The sequence below is a fragment of the Symphalangus syndactylus genome, chromosome 9, assembly GCF_028878055.3.
Source record: "Symphalangus syndactylus isolate Jambi chromosome 9, NHGRI_mSymSyn1-v2.1_pri, whole genome shotgun sequence".
In the NCBI taxonomy this organism is placed as follows: Eukaryota; Metazoa; Chordata; class Mammalia; order Primates; family Hylobatidae; genus Symphalangus; species Symphalangus syndactylus.
Genome location: NC_072431.2, coordinates 54,192,080 through 54,216,378, shown reverse-complemented (window position 1 = coordinate 54,216,378; position 24,299 = coordinate 54,192,080). Strand labels below are relative to the sequence as shown.

The window sequence follows — 24,299 nt, the reverse complement described above, 5'->3', positions numbered from 1 at the left end:
GGGCGTCCCAGGCAGCCTGTCCGGGGGCTTAATGCTGAGCTGGTGCATGGACCAGATGAGGAACCTGTGAGAAAGACGTGTGGTTGGCATTTTAAATGAGGAATTACCCAGGCACCTCAGCACAGCCTCGCCGTATCCACCCCTCAGACATTCCAAGAGGCTGGCTGAGGACACTAGAAGGCAGTGTCAAGTCACACCAGACAGACGCATCCTGCAGCTGGTACCAGAGATGCGGGAGAAAGGGTTTGGGAGCTCTGAGCTTGGAAGCCAACCTGACGGTGGAGGCTGCCGCTGAGGGAGGAGGCAGCCCTGATTTTGCCGTCATCCCCTGAAAAGGGAGCACTGAGCCGGAAGGCAGCAGGTCTGGGAGGGAAGGGCGCTCCCCAACCCTACCTGCATTGGGCTGGCCAGGGAGGGGCCTGAGCTACTTCTGCTTTTGTTACTCAGAGTAACAACGAACCCCATGGATACAGGATCAGGGCCAGGCGTGGTGGCTCATGCCTATAATCTCAGCACTTTAGGAGGCCAAAGCAAGAGGATTGCTTAAGGCTAGGAGTTCAAGAGCAGTCTGGGCAACATAGCAAGACCCCATCTCTAAAAAAAAAATGTTTTTAAATAATTAGCCAGGGATGGCAGTGCATGCCTGTAGTCCCAGCTACTTGGGAGGCCTCCTGGATTCAAGCGATTCTCCTGCCTCAGCATTCTGAGTAGCTGGGATTACAGATGCCCACCACCATGCCCGACTAATGTTTGTATTTTTAGAAGAGATAGGGTTTCACCATGTTGGCCATGCTGGTCTCGAACTCCTGACCTCAGGTGATCCACCTGCCTCGGCCTTCCAAAGTGCTGAGATTACAGGCGTGAGCCACCACGCCTAGCCTCAGTTTGAGTTTCTAACGATTGCCTCTGAGTCTTCAAATCGCATGCTTTGCCTGCTGCCCCGCGATTCATGGACTTTACACGTGATTTTCTGACTTCCTGCTTTAATAAAGTAGCATTTCAGGCCGGGCGCGGTGGCTCACACTTGTAATCTCAGCACTTTGGGAGGCCGAGGCGGGCGGATCACGAAGTCAGGAGATCAAGACCATGGTGAAACCCCGTCTCAACTAAAAATACAAAAAATTAGCCGGGCATAGTGGCGGGCGCCTGTAGTCCCAGCTACTCGGAGAGGTTGAGGCAGGAGAATGGCGTGAACCCGGGAGGTGGAGCTTGCAGTGAGCCGAGATCGCGCCACTGCACTCCAGCCTGGGTGACAGAGCGAGACTCCGTCTCAAAAAATAAATAAATAAATAAAAATAAATAAATAAAGTAGCATTTCATTTTGCCTTTGTGCACCTCCCATAATATAATGGAACTGACATTTCTTGTTCTAAAAGCCATGGACCAGCCCCCACCCCCATGCACACATACGTGTGCACACACACATATTGGCACACAGTCTCTCTCAGCATTCACAGCCACTTTATGATCTCATTCCAAAAGAGAAGACATGCAAGCCATTTATTTACCAAGGTTTGTTACCAATGGCTGTGGCGCCTGACTGTCTCCCTGCTAGGTTTGTAGGGGCCTCTGGCTGTCGGGTGTTGTGGGCGGGTGCCAGGCGGGTACACGTATTGTTAAATGTCCCCACCCAGCAGTGTCAGGTTGACGGTTGCAGTTGTTGTCAGCGTCCCGTGAAAACGCACGTCCTTACGTAGAAAGAGTGGTAGATTCAGCCTCCTGGGTGTCGGATCCCCGCGTAACTCTTAGTCTTTCTGTCTTGGTAGCCAGGAGCCCATCTCGCTGGCCAGCTGCGCCATGGCTGATCTGGTTCCAGACTTGCAGCCCATTCTTTTCTGGATGTCTAACTCCATCGAGCTCCTGTACTTTATCCAGCAGAAATGCCCACTCTACATGCAGAGCATGGAGGAGCAGCTGGACGTCACAGGTACGGCTGGCGCTGCCCCCCGTTCCCCTCGCTGCCGCCCCAGGCAGGGGAGTGTGGCACCTCCTCGCCGTCCTCGGGACCGAGTTGGCCATGATAGCAGGGATGGATTCATGCCGGGGGCTTCCTCAGGCTGCCATGTGTCAGCTGCTCAGGGACGGCCTGTGAGGCTGGTGCTGGTGGCATAGGCCAGTCTGGCACCTCCCCCCACAGCGCCTTGGCGCTCAGTCTGTCCCCATCATCCCGTGTGCTCCATGCAGTGGCGTCCCCTTGACCGCAGCCCCACTCTTCTGCTTGCAGGAGGGCCCGGGGGGTACACAGGTCACTCAGTAGGGGAGACACAGATGCCACCGTGAACCAACTGTAAGGGGAGGTAGAGAGAGCGTCGGCCATGAGACCGACACCCATTCTGAGACGCACCGTTATTCCAGAAGGAAAGATGTTGCCAGTCATCGTTGTGAAATTGTAGATTATGTCGGTTTCACAGATTAAGATGTGGGAAATATACATTTCAGGATTTCTTTTTCTTTTCTTTTGAGACGGAGTCTCGCTCTGTCACCCAGGCTGGAGTGCAATGGTGCGACCTTGGCTCACTGCAAGCTCCGCCTCCCAGGTTCAAGCGATTCTCGTGCCTCAGCCTCCTGAGTACCTGGGATTACAGGAGCACGCCACCTCGCCCGGCTAGTTTTTGTATTTTTGGTAGACATGGGGTTTCACCATGTTTGCCAGGCTGGTCTCGAACTCCTGATCTGCCCCGCCTCAGCCTCCCAAAGTGCTGGGATTACAGGCGTGAGCCACCGTGCCTGGCCAACATTTCAGTATTTCTGAAATGCAGTAGGAAGTGTTCTGAAAATACTAACGGAGAGGGATCCCAGCGGGGCAGTCTAGGGGGCTTCGTGAGGAAGGTGGCATGGGGCCGGGCCCGGAAGCTGGGGTAGGATTTCAGCTAGTGTGTCTGCTAAGGACTGTGTGGGGCCTGGAATGGAGCCAGGTGGGGCAGCAGGACTGCGCCACCGTGCTGTGGAAGTGAGGAGCAGGCCCAGGGGACTGGGGGCCAGATCCTCTCATGGGCAGCCTTGGTTCTGTCCTCCACGGCCTTGCTGTCCACCCACTGCCTTCACGTCTGTGGGGTGGGCTGTCAGGTGGGCCCAGTGCCAGAGGGTCCTGAGTGGCCGTGGCGTGGTGCTCCAGCCTCTGGAGGACCCAGGTCAGTGAGTGGCACGTTCGGAGCTGCCCCAGGCTGTGTCTCTGAGCTGCGAGGGAGGCCCAGGCCCAGTGTGCAGGGATGGGCGTTCCCACGGGCTCAGTCTACCAGATGCTGCGGGGTCTCTGTGTACTCAGCTGTGTCCCCATCCCTGGGAGGGGGCTGTGGCTGTGGCTGCATCTGAGACAGCCCGGAGGACACAAGGCCAGGCGAGGTCCTGGCCAGGCTGTGTTGGGGGCGCTGGGACCCTGCTGTGTCCCCCCCATGCCTTAGGGGCAGGTTTCCTGAGAGGAGGGGCTCTCGGTGGTGAGAGGGAGGTGGCGGGGCATCTGCGCAGTGACCCTGTGGTGGGACAGGCTCCCACAGTGCGTTGGGGCCCAGTCCTCAGCCTCTGGGCGGGGGCTGGGCTGCAGAGACCAGGCTGGACTGAGCGTGCATGGAGGAGGCCCGGCTGGCCCTGGCCATGAGGTTGTGGGGTGGGGCCCCCGCTCCTGGGGGAGGCAGAGCCGTCTGGGATCTGTCCGAGTTCCTTCCTGCCAGCCACAGTTCCTTCCCATTGTTTCCTTCTCCCCTCCTTCACGGGGAAGGGGATGTGGGGACCTGCCAGGGGCTCCCCAGTCTGGGAATCGGGGCTGCCTTGAATATGTGGGGGTAGTGTCAACCCCTCCTGGCCTCGGTGGGCACCTGGGCCTCTGGCCTGTGCCCTTGCCCCCCACGTGATGGGGCAGCCCCTGCCTGTCCATGGGGCCTGGGCCTAGGGTAGACCTTTCCTCTGGCTTTTTCCTGGAAAGTGATGTAAACGACTGTGGGTCCCTAAGTCTCCACGCAAGTTTCCCACCTCCAGCTGCCTGGCTGCAGCCCTCACCTGGGGATCCTGGGCTCCCGGGACTGCAGCGCCCGTCGCCTCTCCCTGCAAACCTGACTCTGCCATCCTCCAGGGCTGGAGTTGCAGCCGGCAGGTGGCCCTGGGATGGAGGCAACTCTGGGGTTGCGGCCGGCCAAGGGTGACCCTCGCTGACCTTGCAGTGCACTTGGTCCTTCCGTGTGACAGGGGGACCGGGCCAGCTTAGGAGCCTCTTTTGTTCCAGCCCCCACAGAAAGAGTCAGCTCAGGGACCTGTGACTTTTGGGCTCCGTGTTCCTGGCGAGTCCCTGGCTGACTTTCCACCTGGCTTCGTGGCTGCCTGGGTTTGGTGGCCGCAGGCAGCTGGGTCCCATGTGGTCCCCGTGCTGGCTGCTCTTCATGGGAAAAATTGCTCCGGGCTGATGGAGCTGCTGCCTTTGGTCTTGGGAGGAAGTTATTTTTGGTCAGGGGCCTGAGTAGTGTTTGGCCCGGCGATGGGAGTCGGGGCCCAGGGATGCCTGCAGGCTCCGGGTGTCGAGGGCCAGGCAGGCGCCAGGGAACAGTGGGAAACAGCCCCTAGCAGGGGCCGGAGGGGGAGAGCCCTGTCAGCCTCCCGACCCTCTGCAGGAAAGAATTCGGAGAGCAGGGCTGTCACATCCCGAGAGCGGATCACATGGCTGTTGTCATTCCCCAAACACTGTTTTGTCCAAAGCTCTGACCCAGGCCCCTCCCGCGCCGCCTCACACCATCGCGTGTGTCTCGGATTCTCTTCATGGCTGAGGCTCAGCACCTTCTTCTTTAGGGACAGGGCAGCTTCCTCAGGGGTCCTGGAGTTTCAGGGCAGGGCAGGGGCAGCCGGCTGGTGTGTCTTCTTAATGGCTTGTGGGCATCAGAAATCCTCAGAAATCCCCACCAGCCCTGGTACCACAGGGAGAGGTGTCTCTGGGGGTTTAGAAATGGAGTCTCAGGGCCGGGCTCACACCTGTCCTCCCCGCACTTCGGGAGGCCGAGGCAGGCAGATCACTTGAGGTCAGGAGTTTGAGACCAGCCTGGCCAACATGGTGAAACCCCATCTCTACTAAAAATACAAAAATTAGCCGGGTGTGGTGGCATGCTCCTGTAGTCCCAGCTACTTGGGAGGCTGAGTCAGGAGAATCGCTTGAACCTGGAAAGCTGAGGCTGCAGTGAGCTGGGATTGTGTCAGTGCACTCCAGCCTGGGCGACAGAGTGAGACTCTGTCTTAAAAAAAAAAAAAAGAGAGAAAAAAATGGAGTCTCAGGGCTGGGTGCAGGGGTGCATGCCTGTAATCCCAGCACTTTGGGAGGCCATGGCGGGTAGATTGCCTGAGCCCAGGAGTTCCAGACCAGCCTGGGCAACATAGTGAGATCCCATCTCTACCAAAAATTAAATAAAAGAAGAAATGGAGTCTCAGGCCCGTGGCGGGTGGCTGGAGGCTGCTCTGTGGTTTCGTTCAGCACAGTCCCTGCCACCTTCTCCTGTCATTCCCATGCCCCGTTTCCCTCTTCCCACCAGCGCCCTGCCCTTGCCCAGGGAGTGATGTGGGGCTGGGTTCTCAGACCTGGCAGCCTGAGGCAGCCAGGGTCAGGGCACCAGGACAGGTGGACAGGACAGAGCTCAGCCTCCTGACCTGCCTGCCGTGGCTGTGAATATCCTTGGCCGGCACTCGCTGTGGGCTCCGTCAGGCCACCTTGTGTGTCTCCACAGGCCTGGAGGCTTCTGGGCGCAGTGTTGAGGTTGGCAGAGCCCAAGAGCCCCTCACTGCCCCGGACCCCGGGGTCCCTCCCGCTGCCCTGCCTGGGTCCCAGATGTGACCCTGTGGGGCAGGCACTGGGGGGTCTCACAGGTTCTTGGGGAGCGGGCTTGGTGGGTGGGGGCCAGGCAGCCCCAAGCCCCTGAAGGAGGAGCACCAGGAGCTGCAGAGCGAAAGTGACAGGGGCTTGGCGCAGCACTGTCCTGGCCATGAGTGGGCCGGCCTCCAGTGCAGTCTGCCCGGCAGAGGGGCAGCCCAGGGCCTGTGCTCCTGGGAGGCCTGCGCCGGGGTGAGTGTTGGCCTGGCTCACCAGGCGCCGCCCACGCAGCCCTGGCAGGCGGCCTGGACAGGCAGCCCCCACGGTGCAGCCCCTCTGCCCCTCCTGGAAGAAGGCCCCACAGGAGAGAGAGGAGGGGAGCTGTGGCCACCTACTCGGCTGCACTGGGAACACCGCCGTGGTCGGCCGCCCACAGTCCCGGGAGAGAATGAAGGCACCCAAAGGCGGGACGCCCAGGGTCCTGGCCCCTTCCCCGGGTGCTGATGGGACCCCCAGTCACTGAGACCACCACATACCCCCTCACTTTCTGGAAGCCCCCGGGGAAGGCTCCACCCTGTCGGGGGCCTCTCACCTTCACAAGAGTCCCCACCCAGAGGGCAGGAACCACTCCATGGGCAGCTCCCCCCAGCCTCAGCTCCAGCTGCCCCAGCTGACACCCAGGAGTGGGGGTGAAATAGGTGATTTGGGCTTTTTCTTCCCAAAAGACTGTTATGATTCCACAGAGTGGCGGCCACTCGGGGGCTGCTGCCAGAGTCCTGTGACCCGTGTCACGAGTGAGAGGCGACCTGTGGGGAGGCAGTTAGGACCTGCTATGTTGGGTGCAGTTGGTTGTAACAGAAAACTTACCCAGAACGTGGGAGTGAATGAGCGCTTGGGCTGGGCTGGGCGTTGAGACGTTGGGTGTCTGGACCCCTCCTGCCCCTCCCCAGCGTTCCCCTCCCCAGGTAAGGGCGGCAGCAGGTTTGCTGCGCTCGTCCCAGCCAGGGCCCAGAGTCCCTCGGCTGGTTTATCGCATCTGGACCCCAGATGGGCGCGTGGGCGGTGCCTGCGGCAGGGAAAGAGCTGGCAGCTGGCTGAGTTGCTGCGTTCCTGAATGCTGTGCCCGTTGTGACCGTCGGTGTGGCTGTCTCCCCGCAGGCTCGAAGGAGTCGCTGTTCTCCTGCACGCTGACGGCCAGCGAGGAGGCCATGGCGGTGCTGGAGGAGGTGGTGCTGTACGCCTTCCAGCAGTGCGTCTACTACGTCTCCAAGGTGCACGGACGGGCACTGCTTCTGCACTCAGGCAGCTCCTGGGTCCAAGTGGGGCCCAAGCTTGTGCCTGTGGCTCTCCTAGGAGCCTTCTGGGGGGCTGAGGGAGGGGACCGTGACAAGCTCCACTTCACCAGGGAGCAGTGGCTGCAGGTTCTGCACAGGCCCAGCTGCACCCCCCACACCCTCTCCTCCTCAGGTTGCACAGAAACCCTAGAACCATCCCGGCTCCCTCTTTCCCTCGCCTTGAAACACCCCCTTCCTGCCAGTATTTCGAAGGTCAGGGATGAGGTGGGGGAGGCCCCAGCATGGGGCACAAGGGACGTGGCCCTGTTGTCACTCTGGACCCACGGGTGCCAGAGGTGCTGCCGTCGGTACCCCTGTGGCCCTGGCCAGCTTGGGGTACATCGGGGGTGCAGTGAGCCACTTTCTGGGGGAGTGGTGGCTCTCCTATCATTACCCATGGGTGTCTCCAGCGCCTTTGTTGGAGCCCATCCCCCCAGGTGCCACCTCTGTGCGCCTTCTGAGTTCATCTGTGCCTTCGACAGGAGCAGATCCCCCGACCCCCCTGCACCCCACCTCTGCTCTCTGCTCCCAGCAGCCCCGGGAGGCAGCTCCTGTGGCCCCACACCCCACACTGGACGTTTGCAAAGCCATGGCCTGTCCAGCAGGAAGCTTCCGAGGCCGGGTCCCTGCGAGCAGTGCGTGGGTGGGGAGCTCTCTGGGTCAGGCCCCGCCGTTCGGCCACCAGTGCTCCTGGAAATGCTGGTTGCTGTTCTCCTCTCGCCCCCGCCAGTCCCTGTACATCTGCCTCCCGGCACTCCTGGAGTGCCCGCCGTTCCAGACGGAGCGCCGTGAGAGCTGGTCCTCGGCCCCTGAACTGCCCGAGGAGCTGCGCCGCGTGGTGTCCGTGTACCAGGCAGCCCTGGACCTCCTGCGGCAGCTGCAGGTGCACCCCGAGGTGGCCTCGCAGATGCTCGCCTACCTCTTCTTCTTCTCCGGGACACTGCTCCTCAACCAGCTCCTCGACAGGGGTGAGGGCTCGTGCAGGGTTGAGGGGTTGGAGGCTCACATTCCTGGACGTGACGGCTGCTGGCGCCTCCCTTGCCAGCTCCTGGGCGTGGCTCTGCCCTTTTCGGGCTCCTGCTCCCTGAGCATCTGGTGTCCCTGAGGGGTGAGAGGCCAGAGTGAGTGGGGACAGATCACCATAGCGCATCCCGTAGGAGCCAGGGTCCCATCAGCGTTTCAGAGAAGCCACGGCCGAGAGGTCTGCACTGGGTCCCTTCCCCGTGACAGGGAGGGAACGGGCTCGGGGCATCACTAGACTGTCCCAGAACTGCCCGGTGGGCATGTCAGAGCCAGGATGGAACCCAGGTCTGTGCAGCCGCAGACTCTGGCCTTGGACCCTGCCTTGTGGAGCAACTTCCCCCATCACCTGCGGGGCTCAGGAGCACTGGCCACTCCCAGCCAGGGCCACTGGGGGGCATGGGGAGACCCGGGGAGGGCAGGCCCCCAGCACATTTGTATGGGAGTGGGAGAGGGTCCCAGCCAGGGCCACTGTGGGGCACGAGGCTCAGGAATACTGGTCACTCCCAGCTAGTGTCACTGGGGGGCATGGGGAGACCCAGGTGGGGGCAGGCCCCTGGCACATGTGTGTGGGGGTGGGAGAGAGTCCCAGCCAGGGGCTGCACTGTGGAGTCAGTGGCAGTCACAGCCCACCCTGCCCGGCTACGTTCACCTCCCACTGCACCCCCGCTCCAGAGAGGGGTTCAAGGCTGGTCAGTTGCCTTGAAAACTAAGGGAAAGTCTCCTGCCTGTCATCGAGCTGTGATGTCCTCAGTGGCCCAGAGCCGGGAAGGACAGGCTCTGGGGACAGGCCCATGTCTGTGTCCTCCCGGGAGGGCAGCCCAGGCATCACCCTCCCTCCTTCCCTCCACAGGCCCCTCCCTGAGCTGCTTCCACTGGCCCAGAGGCGTCCAGGCCTGCGCCCGCCTGCAGCAGCTCCTGGAGTGGATGCGGAGCGCCGGCTTCGGGGCGGCCGGAGAGCACTTCTTCCGGAAGCTCTCCTGCACCCTCAACCTGCTGGCCACGCCCAGGGCCCAGCTCATCCAGGTAGGGGTGCGCATGGGAGGCAGCGAGTGCAGGGAGGGGTGGGGCCACATGCTGTGGGTCCCTGGCTCACAAACCAAGCCTGGGGGCCAAGACAGGGCTTCTGGGCTGGAAAGCTCAAAGCTTCTGTAGGTAATTAGCAAAGTTGCTTCCATTCCATGGCTGTGTCCACCTGCGGTAGGCAGGATAATGACCCAAAGATGTCTGAGACCCGTGACCATGTTACCCCGTGACCGTATTACCCCACATGGCAAAGAAGCCTCTGTACGTGTGGCTACGATTAAGGACCTTGAGATTCGGAGATGACCTGGGTATCTGGGTGGCCCAGTCCACTCAGACAAGTCCAGAAGGGTGGGTCAGAGAGAAATGGAAGAAGAGGGGATGTGGCTCTGAGGCTGAGGAGGGGCCAGGAGCCCAGGAGTGAGGTGGCCTCTAGAAGCTGGAGTGGCCCCAGCTGACAGCCAGTCTGGAAACGGGACCCCAGTCCTACAACCACAGGAACTGAATTCTGGCAGCAACCGGAAGAGCAGGGAGACGGATCCTCCCCTGGAGCCTTCATCTTGCTGTCAGCTCCATGAGACCCTGCTGAGCTGCGGAGCCACGGAGCTGTGAGAGTGTGCGCTGTGTGGCCATGACTGCCAGGCGTGTGGGCATTTGTCACAACGGCAATGGGAAACCGACATGCCCCTCCCCACCTCCCTCGCCGCTCACCACCCCGCTCCCAACACACTCGGCCGCTGAGCACCCCCTTCCCAACACAGTTGTCACAGGTAATTAATGGAAATAGACCGATAGTTTCCTCTCCTGTCTGGAAAATGCTGAACATGCTGTAGGGTGACGGTGAGAGTGGCCACAGGGCGAATCGCTTGAACCCGGGAGGCAGAGGTTGCAGTGAGCCGAGATCACGCCACTGCACTCCAGCTTGAGCGACAAAGTGAGGCGCTGTCTCAAAAAAACAACAACAAAAAAGTGAAGCATTTTTATTGACTATAGAAAATTTGTAAAATGAGGCTGTCTGGATCCTATGTGTGGCAGATTGAACACATGAATTTAGTTTGCTTCTCCTATGGTATCACTAAACAGAAGTAAAGCAATGCTTTTTAATGCCACAAACCCATGAGGACAAAGTCGTAGAGGAGGCAAAAGCAATGCGATTTTGGAAGGCAGAAAGCAGATGGGTGAAGAGCAACTGCCTTAGCAGATTGAAGAAAGCTGACTCGGCCAGGCACAGTGGCTCATGCCTGTCCTCCCAGTGCTTTGGGAGGCTGAGGTGAGAGGATCGCTTGAGGCCATTGGTTTGAGACCAGCCTGGGCAACACAGTGAGACCCCGTCTCTACAAAAAAGAAACAGTCTGACTCCTGAGAAGCAACCCATTTTATAGGAAGCCACCAAAAGGCTCAGGAATTGGTGGCACCAGGTACCTCTGGACACTGATGTCAAGATGGGGCTAAAACAGAAGAACAGTTGATAGACATTGTGGCAATCACTGAGGCTTGGATGGAGCAGCTGAGCCTGCAGTTCCACTGAGGACAGCCCTCACAGCCGGAAAGAAACACAAAGTCATCTGTTGAAAGGCATGAGCGAGCTCCTGAAGGATGAGGAGAGGTTGAGCCTCCACAAAGAGCTGACCTGAAGTTCCTGTTGCTTTTCCCTGGGGACATTTGCTGTCCTGGGAGCAGGTGACGGTGTGAGGCTGAGAATCTAGGCTTTGTCCAGGCAGGGGCCACTGGTGGGGAAACAGGAACCGGAACAGCACAGCACTGGCCATCTCACAGGAGAGAGGCAAGCTCAGAGACTTCAGGGGCCTGAATTGCACGGCCGGCTTTTCCCTAAGACACTTGCCAACATTCTGAATCTCCAGGGAGTGCAATGGAGAGAGGCTTTAAAACGGAACCAAAAGCATTGAAAAGGAGAGTGGAATCTGTGGTGGCTTCACAGTGCAGAGGAGACAGAGATGACGAGTCCAGGACCCCTTGGGAAGTAAACACTAGGCCCCCAATGGAAACACTGGAGAGGCAGGCATGGGGCAAACGCCTGTAGTACCAGGTACTTGGGAGGCTGAGGCAGGAGGATCATTGGAGTCCAGGAATTAAAGGCTTCAGTGAGCTATGATCATACCACTACACTGTAGCCTGGGCAACAGAGAAAGACCCCAAGTATGAAAGAAAAAGAAAGAAAGAAAGAAAAAAAGAAAGAAAGAAAGAAAGAGAAGGAAGGAGAAAGAGAGAGAGAGAAAGAAAGAAAGAAAGAGAAAGGAAGGAAGGAAGGAAGGAAGGAGAAAGAGAGAAAGAGAGAGAGAAAAGAAAGAAAGAGAAAGAAGGAAGGAAAGAAAGAAAGAAAGGAATGAAAGAGAGAGAGAGAAAGAGAGAAAGAAAGAAGAACCTTGGGGTGAGGATCAAGCAGAGGCCGTCTGAGCCTCACCAAAGCTTGCCAACCCCAACTCAGCATTAAGTTCATCGGCAACAATGAAGATACAAAATATCCAAACCTGTGGGCTGCAGTTAAAGCAGTCTTAAGAGGAAAAGTTACAGCCTTATATGTATATGTTAGAAAACAAGGAAGGCCGAGAATGAATAATCATGAGGCAAGAAAGACAACGACAAATCAAACCCAAGGAAAGCAGAGGAGATGACGGATGAGAGCTAAAAATCAATGAACTAGGAAGCATACGGGGTTGAGATAAGCAATAAAGCCAGGAGGTGGTTCTTTGAAAAGTTGAATAAGAGGCTGGGCACCGTGGCTGACACCTGTAATCCCAGCACTTTGGGAGGCTGAGGCAGGTGGATCATTTGAGGTCAGGAGTTTGAGACCAGCCTGGCCAATATGGCAACACCCTGTCTCTACTAAAAATACAAAAATTAGCTGGACGTGGTAGCACATGCTTGTAATCTCAGCTACTTGGGAGGCTGAGGCAGGAGAATCCCTTGAACTTGGGAGGCGGAGGCTGCAGTGAGCCAGGATCACGCCACTTTACTCCATCGTGGGTGACAGAGCAAGACTGTCTCAAAAATAATAATAATAAAATAAAAATAGAAAGTTGAATAAGGGAGAAAACACAATTGCTAGTATCTGAAAAAGGAGGCCATCATTCAGATTCTACATTAAAAATTAAAAATTAGTAGTAAGAGGAGATCATAACCAACTTTTTGCTGATAAATTTGACAATTTAGATGAAATGGACAAATAAGAAAAAGAATACTTATTGAAACTGATTCAACAGGAAGTTAAAAATCTGAATGGTCCTGCATGCTTTAGAGTAACTGAAAGGCCAGGTGCGGTAGCTCCCACCTGTAATCCCAGCAGTTTGGGAGGCTGAGGCAGGAGGACCCCTTGAGACCGTGAGTTCAAGACCAGCCTGGGCAACATGGTGGAACCCTTATCTCTACAAAAAATACAGACAGAAAAAGTAGCCAGGCATGGTGATGCATGCCTGTGGTCCCAGTTACTTAGAAGGCTGAGGCAGGAGGATTCCTCCAGCCCAGGAGATTGAGGTTTCAGTGAGCTGTGGTTGTGCCACTGCACTCCAGCCTGGACGTCAGAAATGAGACCTTGTCTCAAATAAAAAAAGAAATTAAATTGACTAACACTTTCCCCTGAAGAAGACTCGAGGTCCAGATGGTTTCATTGGTGAATTATTTTAAACATTAAAGAAGAAATAGGCCAGGCGCGGTGGCTCACGCCTGTAATCCCAACACTTGGGGAGGCCAAGTCGGGCGGATCACAAGGTCAGGAGATCGAGACCATCCTGGCTAACAAGGTGAAACCCCATCTCTACTAAAAATACAAAAAATTAGCCGGGTGCAGTGGCGGGTGCCTGTAGTCCTAGCTACTCGGGAGGCTGAGGCAGGAGAATGGTGTGAACCCGGGAGGCAGAGCTTGCAGTGAGCCAAGATCGCGCCACTGCACTCTAGCCTGGGTGACAGAATGAGACTCCGTCTCAAAAAAAAAAAAAAAAAAGAAATAATACCATCAGTACCCAAATTCTTACCAGAAAGTAGAAAAAGAGGAAACCCTATCTCACTTTAAAACACCAATAATACCTTGATGGCAAAACCCAAAAAGGGGCTGTAAGAAAAGAGAATTATGCATGAAAGATGGACAACTTCACGTCATCAGAGAAACGCAGCCCAAACTCTCCACATTTCAGGCTGGTCCGAGTGTATTGGTGTTTAGAACTAATTCATCACAACCAGTTACAGATTTTGTTGTTTCTTCTCCACTCGCATTGCTTCACTTGACTAGCCTTAAAAAACGAAAGCAAAAACCTCAGCAGTTTTTTTTTGTTTTTTGAGACGGAGTCTCGCTCTGTCATCCAGGCTGGATGGAGTGCAGTGGTGTGATCTCAGCTCACTGCAACCTCCACCTCCTGAGTTCAAGCAATTCTCCTGCCTCGGCCTCTTGAGTAGCTGGGATTACAGGCATGCGCCACCGCACCCAGCTAATTTTTGTATTTTTAGTAGAGACAGAGTCTCACCATGTTGACCAGGCTGGTCTACAAACTCCTGACCTCAGGTGATCCGCCCACCTTAGATTCCCAAAGTGCTGGGATTACAGGTGTGAGCCACCACGCCCGGCCTAATCTCAGCGTTTTAAACACCAAACACGAGAATGGTTGAAAGGAAGAAAGCCAGGCACTGGTGAGCAGGTGCAGTGGTTTGAACCCTCAGGTGTTCCTGGTGAGCTTGTAAATGAGGCTCGCCACTTTGGAAAGCCGTCTGGCAGCGTCGGCCGAAGCTGACCGAGTGCATGTGCTCCGATTGAGCAATTTCCCCGATGGAGATGCTTCTGTGGGTCCCTCGCCACGGCCCACTTAGGGATGCTTCCAGTGGCACCACTCTTAACCTCCCCAGACTGGGAAAAACCCACATTCTATTTATCAACAACATGAGGGATGAATAAAGCAGTCTCTTCAGTACAGTGAAATACGGCAGAGCAACGTGACTGAGCAAACTCGTTCCGGGGAGCCACGGACACACCTGAACCGTCGGCTGGGCACTTTGGGAGGCGGAGGCAGGAGGATCACTTGAGCCCCGGAGTTCCAGACCAGCCTGGGTAACACAGTAAGACCACCCCCACATCGTCTTTCCAAACATAAATTTTTTTAAATTAGCCAGGCATGGTGATGTGTGTTCCCAATTACTCAGGAGGCTGAGGCAGGAGAATTGCTTAAGCACGGGAGGTCTGCAGTGAGCTGTGATCGTGCCACTGCACTCCAGCCTGGGTGACAGAGTAAGACCCTATCATAAAATTAAATAATAAAAGAAAATAAATAAGGCCGGGCATGGTGGCTGACGCCTGTAATCCCAGCAGTTTGGGAGGCCGAGGTGGGTGGATCACCTGAGGTCAGGAGTTCGAGACCAGCCTGGTCACCACGGTGAAACCCCATCTCTACTACAAATAGAAAAATTAGCCAGGCATGGTGTAAAAATACAAAAATTAGGCAGCTATTCAGGAGGCTGAGACACATGAATCACTGGAACCTGGGAGATGGAGCTTGCAGTGAGCCGAGATCACGCCACTGCACTCCAGCCTGGGCGACAGAGCGAGACCCCGCCTCTAAATAAGGTAAATTAAATTAATAAATAAACTAAGATATAAAATACTCCTAAGAGGGCAGGTTGAGCTGAAGGAGTCGGGTTCAAGGAGTGTGTCTGCAGGGCTGGAAGTGGGGCGAGACCTGCCGTGGTGCCTGGGCGGGCCTGGGGGCTCCTGAGCAGCCGCCGCCCACATTTTGGTTCTTGTTTTGGGGGCTGGGCACACAGGCGTGTTCCTCGGGGGAGATTTGTTGGTTTGTGCATGTCAGATGTGTGGTTTTCTGTGTGCACGGAAAGGAGGCAGCAGCGACACTCAGGATCTCCGCCTCCCCCTGCTCAGCTGGGCGGGGATATTTCTAGAACGTTGAAAACAGGAGTTCTCCTGGCTGGGGAAACTAGGCCGAGCCGAGGGCAGAAACCTCGTGCTGGAAAGGGGGCCCCGGCCTCTCGCCCAGCTTGGCAGCCAGGCCCAAGCGCCCCTGCAGGAGATGGGCAGGCACGAGTTGGCAGTGACGGCCCGGGGAGGCGGGGGACAGCGCTGGGGTCTTCCAGAAGCGGCCGGGGCACCCCACGCTGAGGCCGGGCAGAGCCCCCGCTGCGTCCCGCATCCTGAGCAGAACGTCTAAAGGAGACGCCGCGGGCAGGTGTTGGAACGGAGGAGCACGGTCTAAAAGAGACGCGGCCGGGCAGTGGCGTTGGAAGGAGAGACCAGGGCCGCGGGCTGCTTCTTGTAAAGGGCCAAGCTGTGAGGACTTCGGGCTTTGCGGCCGCTTTTGTCTCTGTCCCATCTCCTTTGTTTTGTTTTTCTCAAACCCTGTAAAAACGTGAAAACCATTTCTAGCTTGGGGGCCCTATAAAAATAGGCCTCGCTAGCCCTAGTTTGATGACCCTTGAAACAGACAATTCAGGGAGAAGCTTAGTGAAAAAGTCCCTTATAGCCTCATAAAAATAAGAGAAGATATAGTATCCATAAAATAATAATAAGATTCTATCCATGAGAGAACAAGAGGAGTCTTGGGAAATAAAACTGTGGAAGCAGAAATAAAAAGCTGTGCAGAGGGTAGGAGAAAAGCTCCCGAGACCACCAGAAAGGAGGGTGAGGAGTGGGGAGAGAGAGGGGGTGGAGGGATGCGAGGGTAGGGAGGGGAGTAAGAAGGGAGAAAAAGAGGGAGAGAGGGGGACAGAGAGAAGGACAGGGGAGAGAGGAAGAGGGGAAGGAGAGGAGGAAAAGGGAGGAAGAGAGGGAGAGGGAGGAGGGAGGGAAGAGAAGGAGAGGGAAGAAGGAGGGGAGAGGGAAGAAGGAGGGGAGAGAGACAGAGGGAGAGGAGAGGGAGGAGGGAGGGGAGAGAAGGAGAGGGAAGAAGGAGGGGAGAGAGACGGAGAGGAGAGGGAAGAGGGAGGGGAGAGGGAGCGACAGGGAGAAGAAGAGGGAGGAGGGGGGAGGGGAGAGAGGCAGGAGGGAGAGAAAGAGAGGCAGGAGGGAGGGGGGAGGGAGAGAGAGAGAAGGAGAGGGAGGGAGAGGGAGGGAGAGGGGAGAGAGAAGGAGAGGGAGGAAGGAGGGGAGAGAGGGAGGGAGAGGAGAGGGAGGAGGGAGGGGAGAGACGGAGAGAGAAGGAGATGGGGGAGGGAGGGGAGACGGAGGAGGAGGAGAGGGAGGAAGAAGGGGAGAGAGACAGGGAGGGAGAGGAGAGGGAAGGGAGGGAGACGGGGAGAAGATAGAAGGAGGAGGGAGACAGACTGAGGGAGAGAGAGAAGGAGAGGGAGGAGGGAGGGGAGAGAGGGAGGGAGGGGGAGGAGGGAGGGGAGAGAGGGAGGAAGGAGGGGAGAGGGTGGAGGGAGGGGGAGGAGGGAGGGGAGAGGGTGGAGGGAGGGGGAGGAGGGAGGGGAGAGGGTGGAGGGAGGGGGAGGAGGGAGGGGAGAGGGTGGAGGGAGGGGGAGGAGGGAGGGGAGAGGGAGTGGGGAGAGAGACGGAGAGAAAGAAGGAGAGGGAGGAGGGAGGGGAGACAGAGAGAAGGAGAGGGAGGAGGGAGGGGAGACACAGAGGGAGGGGGAGAAGGAGAGGGAGGAAGGAGGAGAGAGTTCTGTTCCCTTGAAGCTGATCTCTTGTCCCCGACCTCTGGCCCCCTCTGACACCAACCCTGGACCAAGCACAGAAGTGAGAGTAGAGAAGGTTCTAGGAACTCACAATCAAACAGAACCACCCCCAGGCAAACCAGAGGCTTTCTTGAAGTGTGTGTGAGGGGTGAGGGTGGTGGGGGCCGGTGGTGTTGGAGGAGGACGTGCTGTGCCCTCGCCCCTCCTGCACGACGCCCGAGACACCGATTGTCCTTCAGCGTGGACATCTGGTAGCCACAGCCCAGGCCCCTGGATGTGGGCAGAAAAACACGAGAGAGAAACAGAGCGAGGAAGCAAAGGTGAGAACAGAGAGGACCCACCAGCGAGGCCAACATCCAAACGGTGGGAGTCCAGAAAGAGCCAGCAGAGAGGCGGAGGGCGCGGGGAAGGCAGGTGCAGGCAGTCTCTGGAGCCCGCATCGGGGCGGAGGAGCTGCTGCCAAGAGTGGGCTTGCACCAAAACTCGGCATCCCAGGACTTCAGGACGATGATTGCAGAGAACCCACAGGCTTCCAGACAAGAATCAGTACAAGGCAGATCCTGAAGATTTGCACTCAGGTTGCTTTTGGACGAGCAGCACGGGAGTCACAGGACAAAACAGCACCTGCAGAATCCAAAGGGTGACGCCCTCCGACCTGGAGTTCTGTGCCAGCCAGATGACCAGTCCAGGGTGGAGGTGAAGACAGTTCCAGCACGCAGGGCAGCGGTTTTCCTGCAATGCGCCCCTTTCGGGAAACTACTAGATCTATTCCATAGAAACAGGACAAACCAGAGAGCTGAAGAAATAAATTCCAGAAAATAAGAACCGGCTGGGAGCCGGGGAAGGGAACCCCAGAAGGACAATGCTGGAGGTCCTGGCGGGCCGCAGAGGCTGTTTAATTTTATTGGAGGAATCCACCCTTTCCTTACCGTGTAGGGTTTTTGTCTTGCCTAAAATGTTTTCCCGGGCCGAGCGCAGTGGCTCATACCTGCAATCCCAACACTTTTGGAGGCTGAGGCAGGAGGATTGCTTGAGGCCAGGAATTTGAGACCAGCCTGGAGTTTGAGACCAGGAGTTTGAGACCAACAGTGAGACCACCATCTCTACAAAAAAAAAAACTAAAAAACTAATGAGCTGGACATAATGGTGCAAGCCTGTGGTCCCAGCTACTCAGGAGGCTGAGGTGAGAGCATGGCTTGATCCTGGGAGGTCGAGGCTGCGGTGAGCTATGATTGAGCCACTGCACCCCAACCTGGGTGACATCAAGAGACTCTGTCTCAAAAAACAAATGCTTTCTCTGCCTCCTGTCACCTAAATGATGAATGTCCCTGCCTTCCCGTCAGGTTTTTAGCCGACTTGATTGACTTCTTTTACGCCGTTAGAGGCAGGAATCTGATTTCGCTGTTCATTTCCCAGTAGTGGTTTCTCTGGTTGGCGGCCGCCGTGTGAGGCGGGCCCTTGCTTGAGACGGGGGTGGGTTCCCTGGGCAGGGGGTTCCTGATGGTACCAGCCGGCCTCTCCCTGGAGCAGCTGCCCTAGGAAGTGCCAGGGGTGAACTGCTGCTGTGACACCGTCCCCCTCACAGATGGCCCCTGGTGGGAGTGAGGACCACAGGGCCCCTCAGCTGGCTACCCCCAGGCCACCTGTGGAGGCCGTCCCTCCTTGGGCTGGGGTCTGCACCCAGAGGCCTGTGACCATGAGCTCCTTCTTGCCACCCAGATGAGCTGGACAGCCCTGCGGGCCGCGTTCCCTGCCCTGAGCCCAGCACAGCTGCACCGGCTGCTGACTCACTACCAGCTGGCCTCGGCCATGGGCCCCATGAGCGCCTGGGAACCAGGGGCCCAGGACAGCCCCGAGGCCTTCAGGTCAGGTAAGCCCTGCCCCAGGGCAGGAGAGGGCTGGGGACTCGGTGGGAGACTCGCCCCGAGGCTGGAGGCAGCACGCTCTCATCCCATCTGAAGCGGGGTGTGGGGGACCTCTCTCCTGGGGACTTCCCGGGAGAAGCCTCCACCTGGAGGACCCCCCGCCCCGTCCCCAACCTGGGGATCCGGGGACCTCCTCAGTGGGGGAATCAAGGAGCTGAGAGTCCATGCCCAAGTTCCAAACTCCAGGCTTAGGTCCAAGGCCCCCTTGTTCTCTCATGGAGCCAGAGGATGGGGCCTCCCCCGTTGTATGGCTACCCAGGAAGGGAGCAATGGTGGTACACGGCTGTGGGGAAGCATCCCTGAGCCATGTATGTTCACACACATGCACACACATCCATACGGAGGGGTCTGTTTGCATATATATGTGTACATGCATGCACAGGGGTGCGTTTTATTTTATTATTTTTAATTTTATTTTTTGAGACAGAGTCTTGCTCTGCCATCCAGGCTGGAGTACAGTGGTGCAATCTCGGCTCACTGCAACCTCCGCCTCCCAGGTTCAAGTGATTCTCCTGCCTCAGTCTTCCAAGTAGCTGGGATTACAGATGCGTGCCACCATGCCTGGCTAATTTTTGTATTTTTGGTAAGGACAGGGTTTCACCATGTTGGCCAGGCTGCTCTCGAACTCCTGACCTAGGTGATTCGCCCACCTCGGCCTCCCAAAGTGCTGGGATTACACGCGTGAGCCACCGCCCCTGGCCAGGGGTGCATTTTAATGTGTAGATTATACACACATCTCCTTTCATTCGCATTATGTATAACACCTCAACAAAACAGTACGGGATGGCGGGAGGCACAGAGGCGATGGAGCCTTGGATGCCCTTCTGCAGCCGTGGAGAACATCTCTGAACAGGACCCCTGGCTCCACTTGACACCTTCTAAGTCCTCCCTCTGCATTGATTCATTTCTGTGGCCTGAATTCTGTGCTGGGAGCTAGGAGCTCAGTACGCATGCACTCTTCCACCGCCTGAAAGATGCTCGTGTTCCTGGGGACAGAGACCAGCCCGCACACAGGCTGTTTGGGTCCCACGATTCCTGCAGGGAGGCAGTCGGCTTCGGCCCTGGGAGCACCTGAGAGGAGCTTGCGTCCAGCTCAGCGGGGCTGGGGGAGCTCCAGTTACCTGGAGACACCATCAGAGACCAGCAGGGCAGAGACAGGCCCAGTGCAGAGCGGCTCAGTGGGACTGGAGGGTTCCTGGCTACAAGGCCTTGTTCTCAGTCCTGAGCTGCTCGGACGTCATACTGGGTGGTCAGCGGGGATTCAGAAGGGATGAATCCTACGGTGGGGCCAGTTACTGTGGCCAGGATCCCAGCCTCCTGTGTCCACGGGGCAGGGGACTCGGGGCTCAATCTGCTGGCCCCTGGGTTCCCACACCGTTGGGCAGGGTGGCCTGGCGAGGGAGGCAGCTTATCCTGTGGCCATCATGGACATCCTGTCTCCCCTGCAGAGGATGTCCTGGAGTCCTACGAAAACCCCCCACCCATCGTCCTGCCCAGCGAGGGCTTCCAGGTGGACTTGGAAGCTGACTGCCTGGACGACAGCATCTACCAGCACCTGCTCTACATCCGCCACTTTCTATGGGGCCTGCAGAACAGAACCAGCCCCGGCAGCCCTGGCAGTGGGGCCCCCCAGCCAGCATGCCCCGAGGTACCCGGGGAGGGGTCCCAGCCAACATGCCCCGAGGTGTCCGGGGAGGGGACTCAGCCAGCGTGCCCTGAGGTGCCCGGGGAGGGGGCCCAGCCAGCGTGCCCCGAGCTGCCCGGGGAGGGGGCCCAGCCAGCGTGCTCCGAGGTGCCCGGGGAGGGGGCCCAGCCAGTGTGCTCCGAGGTACCCGGGGAGGACAGGAGAAGGGCTGGAAGCTGGGCTGGGGACAGCAGGCGGGAGCTCCGGGAACCCCGGGAGTCGTGGCCCACCGCAGGGCGTGCTTCCGGGTGGTGGGGAAGCCCCTTTGCCTCTTGCGCATCTCAGGCTGCACAGGCTGCAGGAGTCCTTTTCTGAGCTCTGGCCCCGCAGCCTGGCAGCCCTTCTGCCTGCAGGCTGCCCAGTTGCCCGAGTGCTGTGCCCACCTGGCCACCCCTCCTCTGTCTGAGCTGTTACCCTTCCTCTCCCCAGGGTATGCACCACATGGTCCCTGACGGGCACCCGGAGGCCCCGAGCTGCCCCCTGGCTCCCAGGGACCCTGGCCCAGCAGCCTGGGAAGCTGCCCGGGAGCGCACTCTTCCCTTAAGGGGGGCTCCCTGGGCACAGGCACCCCCTGGAAGGCAACCCGGCCGTGGGGGCTCCCAGGCTGGCCCCCCGCACACGGACTCGTCCTGCTTGCTCACACCTCCCAGCACTCCACTCAGCCCTGAGCCTGGGGACCCCGACTGGCCAAAGTCCGGCGGCCCCTGTGGAAAAGCGCTCCCAGAGAGGCAGAGGAACGGACCCAGCGGCCTCCGGGGTGCAGCTCTGGAAGGTGAGGCCTGCCTGGTGCTCAGGCGGGAACCCACCCCAGACCCCGCACATCACCTTGATGGCCGGTCCCCTGGGATCATTCCACCCTTGGGGTCCTGGGTTTCAGTACCTGCCCCACAGACACCTGCATCCTGAGACGGGGCCAGATGGAGGACTCGGGGCAGCTCAGCCCCCAGCACACGGGCCACACGGTCACTCAGTCGCTGACACGTCTTGGGCAGATACTCACTGTGATCTGGGAGGGAGAGAGTCTAGAAAGTGGCTCAGAGTCACTCCTGCACTGGGCGGAGGAAGGGATGGCTGAGCCAGTGGAGAGGATGTGCTGAGGGGAACCCAGGGGTCTTCAGGGAGGAGGTGGAGCTGGAGCCCTCCGGGGAAGGGCCCGTGTGTGCCTGTGTGCTTGTGTGTGTGGATAGGTATGCTCACAGGTGCATGGGTGTGCTGGTGCGTGTGTGCACGGGTGTGTGTGTGGATGTGCTTGTGTGTCTGTGCATCTCTGTGCATGGGTGTGTGTGCATCTCTGTGCATGGGTGTGTGTGCATGTGTGCATGGGTGTAAGTGCACGTGTGCATGGGCATGCTTGCACGTGTCTGCATGGCTGTGAGTATATGTGTGTGTGAGTATGTGTGCGCAGCTGGCCTAGGCTGGGGAGGGCATTGAGGGTGAGGCAGCACCAGCCGGCCCTGGCCTTGTGTGAGGGGCTTGGGTGTGCCCTGCAGGAGCAAAGTGTCCCGGGTGCGTGTGCAGAGTCAGAGTGTCCCCTGTGGCTTGGGGCCACCTGGCCGAGCTGGGTCCCAGGCAGGACACCTCCTCAGGTGCACAGCTCATCTCTGACCCAGGTGTCCCCACGGCAGGATCGCCATTATGGAGAGGGCACCAGCTGGTGGCCCTCAGGGCAGGTGCTTGAGCTGGGCTGGGCTAGGGCCTGGGGCCTGGGGCCTGGGTCTGGTCAGCGGTGGGAACCCTCAGGGTGCACATGGTCACATTTGGGTGTGGAGGGAGGAGGAGGAGGAAGGGCAGAGATTGCTGAGGAGGCGACACAGAACTGCGTGGGGCCCTGGAGCTGGAAAACAGCCGCCCCCAGAGGGCGAGTGTCCTGGGACTGCCAGAGGCAGGGACTGAGGTGCTCCTTCAGGGCTGCCAGGGGCGGGGACTGAGGTGCTCTTTCAGGGAACATGGGGGTGTCGCCCACAGGCGAACCCCGACCCTAATGTCTGGGTTGCCAGTCACATTCTGCCTGAACAGTGTCTCCTGGGAGCCACAGGAGGCCGTCCCGTCCCTGACCTCCTACAGAGGCAGCCAGGCCAGGACATCCCATTCCTCGTCCTGATTCCTGGCACCTCACTCCCACCCACCTTTCCTGGCCCCCCACCCAGGAGACTCTGCAGCCCCCGCGGACGAGTCCCCTCCAGCCCCATCCAGCCGCAGCTCCAGCACCGAGGACTTCTGCTACGTCTTCATGGTGGAGCTGGAACGAGGCCCCTCCGGGCTGGGGATGGGCCTGATCGACGGGATGGTGAGTGGCCCAGGACCCCCGCCCCACCCCCATGCAGGCTGCCTGGCCCCTCCTGTTCATGCAAGCCTTGCCGCGGCTTGTGTGGCCATGTGGCTACAGGAAGGCCTCCAGGGAAGAGAGAGGGGTTGGCCCCTGCAGCTGGGACGGAGGACCTGGCCTGTCCAATGGCCATGCCCCCTGGGCCTGCTGTCTCTTGCCTCTGTCCTCAAGCCTTTGGGGTCTGTCCTGGGCCAGTGGGGACAGTGGTGTCCACTGCTTTTCTGGAGGGACACATGAAACCATGAGTGGGCCTGGCTGGATGCCAGGCGGGGGCCTGTAGGTGCCAAGGGAGGGGCTGCGGTGGTCCTTGCTGGGGACAGCGAGAGTCGGGCCTGCGGAGCTCTGAGGCCTCTGCTTGTCCTCAGCACACGCGCCTGGGCGCCCCCGGGCTCTACATCCAGACCTTGCTCCCAGGCAGCCCCGCAGCGGCCGACGGGCGCCTGTCGCTGGGGGACCGTATCCTGGAGGTGAACGGCAGCAGCCTCCTGGGCCTCGGCTACCTGAGGTACCCCCACCGCATGCATGCCCGGCCCCTGCTCGGGGGAGGGGACCTGGGGTAAAGGAGAGGCCCGGCTGCACCCTGCGGGGCTCCCCTGGTGCCCTCCTGCCCACCCCCAACTCTGGCATGGATTTCAGAGCCGTGGACCTGATCCGTCACGGTGGGAAGAAGATGCGGTTCCTGGTCGCCAAGTCTGATGTGGAAACAGCCAAGAAGATCCATTTCCGCACGCCCCCTCTCTAGGGGGGCTGCGAGGACACCCCCACAGGCCCAGCGCCCCGTCCCACCTGGTGACACTGGGCTTCCTCCCGCCTTCGTCCCTGTTTTGTAACTGACCAAGTCGGGTCCCGGGTGGGGAGCCTCACCCTGGGTACACGCCTGTTGATAACATGCATCTCAGTGTAGGTTCTATTTATATGGCAGATGACGTGAAGTTGTGATGTTTGTGACAGAGCTTTTATGTTTAAAGACTTTAATGGAGAAGTACGGTTCAATAAACTATTTTTCCCGTTCTTAGAGGGTGACCTGCTGGGGTCTCATCTCGGGCAGCAGGCATGGGCCACTCGGAGGGGCTGCAGGGGCTCCCCATGGCCTCTGCCTGTCACCGGCACGGGAGAATGCAGTGACAGCTGTCATCGGGATCATCTGAACTGACTCTCCCTGCCCCCACCCCGCCCAGACACAGGGCACTGCAGGAAGCAGCTCCAGCAGCCCCTCCCAGCTGAAGCAGGGACCAGTCCTGGCAGAGGATGCTGGACTTCTGATCCTGCCGCTCAGCACAGGCCCCAGAGAAAGGTCTAGACACCCAGGGGTTGGAAAGTGGATGGGCCTGATGGTCTCTGAAGCGCCGAGCCCACCCTGGGCCCTGCCTCCTCTCCCAGGACTCCTGCTCCCTCCGGAGTTCCTCTCCCCTACTAAAGCCACCAGCTTGGCCTTGATACCAAGCTGGCGGCCCCAGGCCCTTAACCCTCACCAGCATCCCCCTGGCCACTGGCCCTAACCCGGGCAGGAGGCCGGCATCACTCTCCACCAGCCAGCTGACCGTGCGCAGGACCAGGGCAGAGCCCTGCTGGCCTCGCA

At 58.6% G+C, this 24,299-nt stretch overlaps 1 protein-coding gene across 3 annotated transcripts in view; it reads left to right on the top strand.

The window, feature by feature from the left end:
• Positions 1-23,735, top strand: part of RADIL (Rap associating with DIL domain) — an 87,585-nt gene extending 63,850 nt beyond the window's left edge. For all 3 annotated transcript variants that reach the window (XM_055292205.1, XM_055292206.1, XM_055292207.2), the window contains 10 exons: positions 1,767-1,927; positions 6,938-7,050; positions 7,844-8,081; positions 8,987-9,159; positions 18,505-18,655; positions 20,159-20,358; positions 20,824-21,166; positions 22,542-22,681; positions 23,086-23,225; positions 23,357-23,735. In XM_055292205.1, the coding sequence (XP_055148180.1) occupies positions 1,767-1,927; positions 6,938-7,050; positions 7,844-8,081; positions 8,987-9,159; positions 18,505-18,655; positions 20,159-20,358; positions 20,824-21,166; positions 22,542-22,681; positions 23,086-23,225; positions 23,357-23,462 (1,765 nt within the window). In that variant the 3' untranslated portion in view covers positions 23,463-23,735. The remainder of the gene's footprint in view (positions 1-1,766; positions 1,928-6,937; positions 7,051-7,843; positions 8,082-8,986; positions 9,160-18,504; positions 18,656-20,158; positions 20,359-20,823; positions 21,167-22,541; positions 22,682-23,085; positions 23,226-23,356) is intronic.
• Positions 23,736-24,299: the final 564 nt, after the last annotated feature.